This window comes from Mus pahari, chromosome 4 (genome assembly GCF_900095145.1).
Source record: "Mus pahari chromosome 4, PAHARI_EIJ_v1.1, whole genome shotgun sequence".
Classification (NCBI taxonomy): Eukaryota; Metazoa; Chordata; class Mammalia; order Rodentia; family Muridae; genus Mus; species Mus pahari.
Genome location: NC_034593.1, coordinates 31844385 through 31856183, shown reverse-complemented (window position 1 = coordinate 31856183; position 11799 = coordinate 31844385). Strand labels below are relative to the sequence as shown.

The window sequence follows — 11799 nt, the reverse complement described above, 5'->3', positions numbered from 1 at the left end:
AGAGCTCATGTCTCTAGCTGCATATGTAGCAGAAGATGGTCTAGTCAGCCACCATTGGGAAGAGAGGCCCCTTGGTCTTGCAAACTTTATATGTCCCAGTACAGAGGCAATGCCAGGGCCAAGAAGGGGGAGTGGTGGGTAGGGGGAGCAGGGGGTTGGGACGAGGGTATAGGGGACTTTGGGGATAGCATTTAAAATGTAAATGAAGTAAATACCTAATAACAATTGGAAAAAAAAAGAAATAATTTCAAGACCAAAAAACAAAAACCCAAAAATTTCAACATCGTTAGATATCAGAGAAATGCAAATTAATACTTCTTTAGAATTTCCTCTTACCCCATTCAGAATGGCCAAAACTAATAAAACTGATGACAACAAAATCCTGCTTTAATTATATCTATATATAAATATATGACATAGGTATGAGTATATATGTAATATACCCACCATAATTTTAAAAATACTAAATACAAAGAAGTGAAGTAAATGTCACAAATAAATGACAGCTCATAAATGTTATAGGTGACAGAGAACTATTCCAAACTGTTCACTGAGGCAGGTTTTACTGAGGCAATCAAAAGGTCACAGGAGCTGAGTTGAGTTATAAGCTCTAAGTCCGAGCAAGAGCTCAAAGTGACAGAGTGCAAAACTGTTGTCTCCATACTCAGAAGGAGAAAGGAACCAGTCTTTCACTGCACAAAGTACCAACACTGCAAATAAAAACAAGTTCCAAAGATGACTTCTAAATCTTTCTAGATAAATAACTGCATAGCTTAATTTGAAAATATTGTATTTTAAACACCAATTTGCATCTAACTGTAAGATTGGGATGAAAATAGTATGGTCTGTAAAAAGTAAGTCTCACATTTACTAAGTTTTATATTATTTTAAAAACAACATACCAATCTTTAGAATATATATTGTTAAGACCACAGGAGGCTTTTTTGTTTAACAATTTTCCTTACCAAATAACCTCAGCAACTAGATACTGGAATGTTTTCCCCACTAGACAGCATGCGTTAATTTATACTGGTAAGTGCGATAAAGAAAAACTAATTATTATCTTATTTGGGCATATGTTATTTTTAGCACCCATAGTAAAGATTTCTATTGTTTAAATTTGCAAAACAACAAATAAAGAATATGCAAAAGTATTTGCTCAACTACCTTACTAATCTGGGGAGAACTGAACCTGACTTAGCCATCTATGTTTCATTATTTTACAGTCACAAATTCAAGTATGAGCGTATCACCTCAAGACTCTTGCAGTATCGCTGTACAATAATTTCCTGGACTTTTCCAGTCTTCCCAAGGGCTGCATAAATGTGCCTGACATCTGCCTGGTAGTCTGGGCTGTATCAATTCAAGTGCTTAAGGTCTAAGTTGTCTAGAGTAGGCAAATAACCCAATGTCGATTAAGATAAATATGAGGAGATGCCCATAAAAAGTCAAATGTCCAAGTGATAGAATTATACATAGGCACTGTGAAGAAAGCATCTTGAAAATTAGTATCAGCATACATACAAGGCCATTCTGGAGAAATACTTCCATGAGCAGGAAAACAGACAGCAAGTGTGAGTTAGATGTGCTGCAGGCATGTAGAAGCTCAAAAATAAAACAAAAAACAAAAAAAAAAAACAAAAAAACATGAGGGATTGGCACAAAAGGGAAGAAAACTGCTCCTGTCAAAACTTACACTTCCCAATCATGCATCTGAGGAAGGGAGATGAAAGATACATCTCATCAGAATTTTAACTGTACCACACTAGCTCTACTTAAGCTGGGTATTTGCGCCAACTTATTTCTTATCTTCTCTGCTCATATTTTACTGTCATCTACCTCAAAATAAAAAAATAAAATAATAAAAATAAATAAAAACGAAACCAAAAGCAATTGTTCCTTATAGAACAGACACTATACAGGATGTAAGGAAAGAAGCTAAAAGAGAGATTAACCATTGAAACACCAACATCCTACCTTTATAGCTAGAAAGTTCAACCCACTTTCATTGGCCAAAGCTTTTGCTATCATTGTTTTTGAGCATCCAGGTGGCCCATACAAGAGAACTCCTTTGGGTGGCTGAATACCCATTCTGTTGAAAGACTTAGGATGTTTCAAGGGCCATTCCACAGCCTGTTTCAATTTCAGTTTGATATTTTCCAGTCCTCCAATATCTGACCAGGAAACCTACAAAACAAATTTTTTTTCCTTCTTATCATTAATTGTAATTTGCCTTTAAAGGACAAATAAAGCCTCTTTAAGTAAGTATGCATGTTCACTGAATTAGGTCAGTAGGTTCTTAGTACGTACAAAATGACCTCTTTATGATACTTACCTCAAGTAAGTTAATACAGTACAAAGTTAATACAGTTAATACAGCACAAAGTAAAAAGAGCACTACAACAGAAGACCTCATTTAGTTATTGGGAATTTTACATGAATGTTGTAGTTATATCATTTCTCCCTTCCCTCCCCACCCTCTAGCTCCTCCCAGAAACTATCAATACCTCTCAAATTTACTGCCTTTTATTCTTTACTTATCATCACACACACATACACAAATTTATAAATACAACTTGTTGGCTTCATTTGGTATTTAAATTCATACATGTTTAAGGCTGATCATTTGGGATTAGATAACCTCTCAGGGCGATCATACCAGAACAGTCTGATTCTCTCTCTCAGCATTTTTCTGCTCTGTCTTCCAATATTTTCTTGAACCTTAGTTTTGTTATGTTATACCTGGCCACCCCATGATGAGGTGTTATTTGCATTTTGATGAGTTATGGATTTCTGTAAAGGTCTTTTGTCTCCTGCAAAATGAAGTTTCCTTGATTTGGGGGGGGGGGGGTTAGAGTTATATTTACCTGTGGGTAAACATTCAAAATTTATATTGGTTACAGAAATGGTACTGGTAGGCTCTCTCCTGGGCTCACCAGTCATAGGTAGTAGGCTACATTTATAAATACCAGGTCCCAATCCCTTCCTAATCAATAGGTCTTAAATAGAATCAGATGGATGTTGGTTATTTCTAGGATATGTGCACCTTTCTGAATACACTGTTGCAAAATAAAACACCTTTAAATCTAAATTTTCATAGGACAGAAAACTAAGAAAAACGAAACATGTCACCAATAAAATACAAGAGGAGACTAATCTGGTACAGAATAAGATCCTTAAAAAAATTCAAGGATTACAAGAATTAGTTACATGTTGTAAAAAAAAAAAAAAAAAAAAAAACAGCCGGGCGTAGTGGCGCATGCCTTTAATCCCAGTACTTGAGAGGCAGAGGCAGACAGATTTCTGAGTTCAAGGCCAGCCTGGTCTACAAAGTGAGTTCTAGGACAGCTAGGGCTATACAGAGAAACCCTGTCTTGAAAAACCAAAAAAAAAAAAAAAAACCAAACTAAAGAAAAATTAATGTCTCCTTGTTATATAATTACTGCTTCCTATATAAAACTGTTTAATGATATAACTTATTGCTAAACCTTTTAGGTGATTTTTTTTTTTTTTAACGTTGGTCTTATTTGTTGAAAAATAGCTTGAGTCAGTAATCTAATATCCATGTTCTGAAGTGAAACAAGTGTTCAAAGCCACACAGACAAATAAATGATAGTGTGGGTTTCACATCTCATAAGTGTTTCACCTAACAGAGAACTTCCCCCAACTATTCATGTGGCACGCTTTACTGAGGCAAATGAAAGGGCACAGCAGCTGAGTTACAGGTTCCAGTCCTAGAAAGGGCTCAAAATTTTAGAGTGCAGGCTGCACTTTACTGTTTCTGTAATTGTGTGGCCTGTGTTCTCTATATCCAGACAGGAGAATAGAAATGTGTGTGTGATTCTAATAGAATCATTATATCTAGGCTAAACATACAATGAAATAGTTGTTTCTCACTGTATGTAGGTTAGACATGAGAATGAACAGTTGTTTTCTAAAAGTACATTGACTCTGAAGAAATCACTATAAAGAACAGTGACTAGTGTTCTGTTATCTATGGAGATGTTTTTCTAAAGGAGCTTTACAACTTTTTTATGACTTTGGTCACAAGAGTACTGGCACACCTGGAATGTCTTACATTACTGAGTGCTGCAAACAGTAAAGACAAGGAAGACTAAAGTTACAGGAGCATGATGTTTTTCTTCAGGAAACATATAGATTAGAATTGGGACTTTTGTATGTGGAACTTTTTTTAATCCAAAAAAACAACAATAGATGACACCACCATAAACAACAAAACCAACTTTTGTGTAATGATAAACATGCTTCTACAAGGAAGTTAGAGATCCAGTTCATCTAAACTAGTCCTTTCTGTTGCCGTATCTTTGAGTGACCCTCTCTTCCATTGGATTGACCCACTTGGCTCAGAACACTGACACTGCACAAAATACCAACAGCATTTAATTAAAAAAAAAAAAAAATTAACAAAATGATTTTAAGGTAAAGTTTTGTAAATCCGTGAGAGTTTGCCTTTGGAATATAATTAAACTATCTTCAAGCCTGCTTCTTTTCTCACCTAAGAAACATCTCTCAAATAAAGCTGAGTTTTTTGCAGGGGAATAGGAGGGTGGTCTCACCATAAAGCCTGGATATTGTGAAACTCACTATGTAGACCAGGCTAGGTTGGAACCCATAGAAATCAACTTCCTTCTGCCTCTGCCTTCAGACTGCTGTAAATAAAGACACGTATCACCACCCTTGGACAAAATATTCTTTATAAACTTACATATACATGCAGTTCAGGACACAGGCTATGAACTAGATAATGTACAAAGAGAATAGGAGAATAAGACACAAATACAAAACAAAAACCAAAAGACTAGGAACTGCATACATACACACACACACACACACACACACACACACACACACACACACACACACACATACATATACACATACATGTGTGTGTCCAATAAAAAGGGCACTAAGTACAGTAAAAAACAAAACAGAAAGAAGCTTCAGAAGCTCCCAGAAAGAAAACATTAATTCCAGCTGGAAGATAATTTGAAAGCCAACTCCTGAATGAGAGGTAAGATGTGAAAACAAAAAAGGGAAGGAGGGAGGGGGGAACTGAGGGAGGAAAGAAGGAAGAACAGGAGAGGAGGAGGAAAGGGCTCAGATGGAGGAAGAAGGAAATGAGAAAGTCACAGAGCAGAGAACCCTAGAGCTAAGTAAAGCACATCTATAGATTTTGAACATATTCAGACGTCTTTAGAAGCTTTTAATATAAACACAATCTACACTTCTGGAAATATACAGCATTTATTTATGAAACAACAAAGTGCAAGGGGATGGGGTGGTAAAATAGAAAAGAAATGTGTAATAATTTTGGGTATCTTGATATACAAACTAGCTTTCTATTTCCTCATTTTTAGTGCCACTAAAATGAGTGAATGTGTCTGCAGTGTCATTAAGTGTAGTGAGACGGGTGGTCTGACTTCTAGCCTGCCTGCCTACAGTATGCCACCACTCAGCTGATGTGCATCCCAGATTCCAACAAGACAGAACAAGGGTTCCCATGTGTGGGCAGTATTTGCTGAGGTCAGTCAAAGCTCCAATAAAGGCAAAGACATAGATAGCTGTCCGAGTCTGGTTATACCTGTGCCTTATACTTTCCGAGTCTCCAGTCACTACTAGACATTTTAATAGCAGTTTGTGTTGGAATATAGATTTGCACTGTAGACCTATGAGACATATACGATAGAAACTTGGTAGGCAGTGTTGGCATGTAATGTCCTATAAGCAACCTCTAACAAATCCATTTTATTCATAAAGCTGGACTTTAATGAGCAAGTCCAGCCCAAGTTTGTAAGCAGGCACTTCCTTTATATCTTCCTTGGTGGCGGTTTAAATAACAATGGCCTACATAGGCTCATACACTAGAATGCTTAGTCACCTGGGAGTGGCACTATTTGAGAAGGATGACCAGGTACAGCTTTGTTGGAAGAAGTGTATCATGGAAGATGGGTTCATGCTGGGTCCAGTCTCTATTCTTGCAACCTATGGATCCTGATGTAGGTCTCAGATACACTCCAGTAACTAACTGCCTGAGTACAGCCATGCTTCCCCTATAGAAATGAACTAACCCCTCTGAAGTCTAAGCAAGCCCACAATTAAATGTTTTCTTTTTATAAAAGTTACTTTGATCATGGTGTCAATAGTGACTAAAACATCATGGGAAACTCATTAAACAGTAAGCAATAGACTTTGCCTTCTCTCACCCCATTTGCTGATTTCTGATTTTACCAATTACTAAAACTAAAATTAGCCTTGATATTAGTGTAAATGAGCCTAGAACCTTGAACCATTGACCAATGACTGACAGAATCATACTTATTGTTTACCAGAAAGGACATCAGTGATTAGTATAAATTGGTGTGCATTTGGCAGAAATACAACAGAGCTACTACACCCTGATGTGCAGTTCCTACTTGTACATTTCAATTTCTTTGATCTGTTCTTTATAATTTGTATTCTGAAAATATTCAAACACCATGATTCAAGCAAAAGATGATTAAGTACACACAAAGATTTGAACAATTAACCAGCTTTAGTAATCTCCACATCTGCTTTAGAGAGAACTACCTTTCTCTAATAATATGAATATTGGCATAATCAATTTTTGAATTTTCAGTAATCTGGAAAGAGGTCACTTTTTAATAACTTTATCTTCCATAAAAATTTTCTAGGAAGAATTTTAAAAATGGGAATAAAGAATGAAATAGGGATCACAAAATACAGAGGATTCAGGAACTTAATCCAGTTAATCTGATAGCAAGGCACTGAAAGATGGTCTAATTAGAGCGCTCTTTAATTTATCGCGTAGCCAGTGAAATACATATGTATGGGCACGCATCTCCTCACATGTACACTCTTGACAGGGAGAAAATTCTAGAGTATGACATGTAGCACTGCAGATGTGTAAGTCAGAGAAGCAACTTCTTTAACTTGCACAAACCAAAATGATAGTGCTTTCTGAAAGCCTGTGAGCTATTTACTTTTGATTCTGCAGTTGTATGTACACAGCAAGAACACACTACATAAACATACTCCAGGAGAAGAGTCTTTGGAGCACAAGAGTTATATATTAAGTATCCTAGCAGTTGGCCGAACAAGTACTTACACCAAATTAGTACCTAAACAGATAAAAGATTTTAAAGGACAATATAGAAGAGTACACTTTGTAATAAATAAGCTTTTAAAAAAAAAAAAACCTCAATTTTATTCCCCCAAATGAATAGGGAGGATATTTCTTCCTGTCTATAAACTGTCTGATAAAATACAACTCAATAATCTATAGTAAACTTTTGTATTCAATATATCCTAAACATGTTTGCTTTTCAGAAAAGTCTTTTAAGGATTTGTTACTCCGACCTCTAGGTCCCTACTTCCCCATTTATGGCCAGTTCTACCTGTGGCATATCTGGGAACTAGAATCAACATGTAGATGAGTCCAGAACTGTTTTGGATACAGGTTGTGCAAAAGGCAACCTGTGTCCTTTAAATGAATTTTAGAGAAAATCCCATTAATCATTGATGCCTATTCATAATTGGACATGCATATGATTAAGTCGGATTATCATAGGAAATGATACAGAGAACAGATATATATTCTATAACCCAAACCTATCAATTAAAATATAAAATTACCCTTACACTGCCCCTAATTATTATTACAACTATGATGCTTTTATATTCTTCTAACTTGTATTATGACTGAAACATGTGAAAGAAATGCAGAAATTCTAACACTGAAGAACACAGTGACTAGTAACCACGCTACAATCCGTAGACCGAGAGAAGTCAGGCACAGAGGAAGGGTCTAGGGTGGACACATGGATTCCCGCGAGCGAGAGAACAGATTTTATAAGCAGACTGGGGCAAATGGGAGAAGAGATCAGGTGGAGGGGGAAAGGTAAATACTGTAAAGAGAGAGAGTGGGGGGCAAGACAGCTGCAATTGAAGGGCATTTGAGGGATGATACAGTGGAAACTTCCTAAAATATATGAAGGTGATCTTAATGAGGTGTCTTAATAATGGGGGATGCAGAGTCTCAACATGGCCATCTCTTGTTACCAAACAAGGGTTTCTTCCAGTATCGGGACTGGGTTGCATTCAGTTGAATTGTTGGCCAAGTGGGGGCAGGGAAGTCAAATGAAAATCCTCCTAACAACCAAGGCTATTGTTGAAACAACAGGTTGGTCTCTGCAAACTGACAGCAGGGTACCATTGCTGAGAAAAATAGCCACGCAGTTCTCTAAACATGGAGAAGTCCAGTTGTACCTACATGGAGCTTTTACCCATATGTTCTAATGTCTTTGGTTTGGACAGATTACCAAAAAGGAAATGTAAACATCAATCCACCCACAAAACTTTTGACCTACAATTTGTCCTGCCTGTAAAATATGCTAAGACAATGGTGTCAGAGAACTTGTGGGAATAGTCAACCAATATCCGATTTAAGGACTACTCCACAAGATGGAACCCATACCCAAAACTACCTGGATGACCAGAACCAGAAACTAGATATTCCAGAGACCTACAGCAAAACAAAACACCACTGATCTAAAAAACAAAACAAAATAACAACAGAAAAGAGAAAGAAAGTATTAATGACTCCTAAAATATTCTGCTATATTCATAGATCAGTCACCATCAGAAAAGCTTCATCCAGCAACAGATGAGAACAAATGCAGAGATCCAAAGCCAAACACCCACAGCTCAGGGAACCCTACGGAGTATAAGAAATAGAGAAGATGGAAGACAACAGGAGAACAAGGCCATCTGAATCAACTAAGCACAGCTCATATGACCTCACAGAGACTGGAACAGCAAGCACAGGGCCTGCACATGTGTGCAGCAGGTCCTCTGCATGTATATTACAGCTTTAGCTTAGTATTTTTTATGGGACTCCTGAGTGTGAGAACGAATGCATTTCTGATTTATGTGCTTGCTCTTAGGATTCTTTGCCTTTTGATATGATAGGTTTTGCTTTATTTTATTTTGTCATGTTTGGCTGTTATCTTAGAAGCCTGTTCTTGTTTAATCATAGAAAGGGAAGGAAGAGAATGGAAGGGGAGGGGAGGTAGGGACAAACTGACAGAAATAGAGGGAGGGAGAAATATATAATCAAGATATATTGTATGAGAAAAGAACCTATTTTCAGTAAAAGGAAAAATATTAAAGAAAAAAATGGAAAGAAATTCTAAAACAACAAATTAAAAATTAAAATTAAATTGAGCAACAAATTAAAAATGTCAATAGTGTATCAAGCAGGTGAAAGAACAGCACAGTAGATGACAAAGCTTTTGAAATTACCTAACACGGTGAGAAAAGGCAGTGAAAAAAGCCTACAGGACTCATGGAACACCACCAAACAAAGGAACATAAGGACATAAAAAGTTTTAGAAGGGACAAAGAAAGAGGGTGAGAGCTGGGTTAGTACATAAAGAGATAATGGCAGGAAACTTCCCAACTGTACATAGGCAAGTGGGCATTCAGACTGAGAAAACCCCTGAAGACTTCAAATACAATAAATATGAAGATTTATCTAATTAACAAGTTTTCAAATGTCACTGGATACTGAAGCAGCAAGAGAAAAGCTGATCATCTTGCACACTGCACCCATCATCCCCAATGAGGGCTTAGCAGAAACCTTGCAGGTCAGAAAGGCTGAGATGACTTTTGACTTTGTAGAACTGAGGCTGGAAACAGGGCTTGGCCTTGGGCATGACAGGCAAATGCTCCACCACAAGCCAGGCCCCTAGCACTAGGAGATCTATTTTACAAAACAGCCCACCAAGAATGCTGTATGAAAAGGGGGAGAGAAGGGCCTCAGAAATGAAGGAGAATGAAGAACTTTATCGGACAAGCAAAAATAACCAGATCTGTCTTGTAAGAAACGGTAATTGGCATTTTCTAATTTGAAATAAAAAGATGCTAACAATAAAATATATACTGCCTATTAAGGTAACAACATACTAAGATTCAGATAGTGCAATCCTGTTAACAATGTGCATATATCATTAACTTTACTATGAACCTAAAGGACAAAAGTACTAATAGTAAATTATAGTAACTTGTAAAGACAGATGATATAACAATGATCTTAAGCATGACATGAGTATTACTAAAGGTGTAAAAGTACAACTGCATTTACTGGCTTAAAATAAACTTTGAGCTATTAGAAATCAGATGTAAGCCTAATCACAAGAAACCTATAATATAAACAAATGAGGAAGGAATCAAGACACTGCTGCGAAAAAATCCTCACAGCACAAAGGAAGGAAACAGTAGAACAAAGGAACTATAAAACAGAAAACAACATGGCAGTAAGCTCATGCCTAGTAACAATTATTACTAATGATCATCCAGATCATTTTTCTTGAATCAGGCACAGCTAGGGACATTACAAAAATCCACACATAATTAGTACTTTCTGTTCCTGTGAAACTGTATGTAATAAACTCTGAAGAAACATTAAATATCTTTAGTTGATAAGGGTCAAACTTGTCTGTTCTAAAATTAAGCTAATATTTTCAAAGAAAACTAACCTTACTAAGAGAAAAAAAAAGCTAAAATATAACCCATTCTATCAATTTAAATTTTATTCTTGATAATCTATTCATCTGAGGAAAAATAAAAAAACACCTTACATTCATAGAATATCAGCTCATACCAGCTTAATTCACAGTAGTAAAAAGCTAGAGACAACAGATATCATCAATAAATATATTTATTATAGAATACTGTTATGGTTTAGATCCTAAAACCTCCCTCAAAGACCAATGGATTAAAGGCCTCTTTCTCAATTGAGCACCTCCGACAGTGGCAAAAACATTATACAATAAAGCCTATTAAGAGGTTTCACATCACAAGGGATGTGCCTGTAAGATAAAATGTGGTCCCTCACTTTCTCACTTTCATTCCCCAGCTTACAAAGGTCAAAAGTTCTCTTTGCTATTTAATCCTAACCCCTCTGTCTCTGAAAACCTACAATATTTGAAACCAACAAACCTGAGACAGGCATGAGGAAACTGGCTATGTAAATCAAGTATTTTTAAAGATTTATTTATTTATTATATGTAAATACACTGTAGCTGTCCTCAGACACTCCAGAAGAGGGTGTCAGATCTCGTTAAGGATGGTTGTGAGCCACCATGTGGTTGCTGGGATCTGAACTCCAGACCTTCGGAAGAGCAGTCGGGTGCTCTTACCCACTGAGCCATCTCACCAGCCCCTCAAGTATTTTTAATACAAGCACAAGGACCTGAGTCTGGAACTCCAGGACCCACATAAAAAGCCAGATGTGCCAATGCACATGTAATCCAAGTCCCGGGAGGCAAATACAGACCCTTGGAGCTTATTAGCCAGCCAAGTTGAAAGGATGAGCTCCAGGTTCCTAAAGACACTTTCTCAAAAATAAAGTGGAAACCAACTAAGGAGGGTATCAACACTGATATACAATCTCCACATATACACCTATGTATACACACTTACATACAAGATATGCACATGCACACACATACAAACACATATCTCCCCTCTGCCCCAATCCCAAGTCCTTTAGAGGCAGAAGCAGAAGGAACCATGGCCATCCTCACTAAACAGTGAGTTCAACTAGACTGGACTCTTAGGAGGCCCTGTCTCAAAAGAACAAACAACTAAAATTCTATCAAAGCATGAACAAAAGAAAATATTTCTTTTATCAAATCTATTCCTGGCATAAAGCTGACTTTACCACTGAAATATAAATATATATATATATATATATATATATATATATATATATATATA

General features: G+C 36.7%; 1 protein-coding gene across 3 annotated transcripts in view; it reads right to left on the bottom strand.

Moving 5' to 3' along the window:
* Positions 1-11799, bottom strand: part of Spata5 (spermatogenesis associated 5) — a 164415-nt gene that overhangs the window by 124092 nt on the left and 28524 nt on the right. For all 3 annotated transcript variants that reach the window (XM_021195885.1, XM_021195883.1, XM_021195884.1), the window contains exon 11: positions 1978-2187. In XM_021195885.1, the coding sequence (XP_021051544.1) occupies positions 1978-2187 (210 nt within the window). The remainder of the gene's footprint in view (positions 1-1977; positions 2188-11799) is intronic.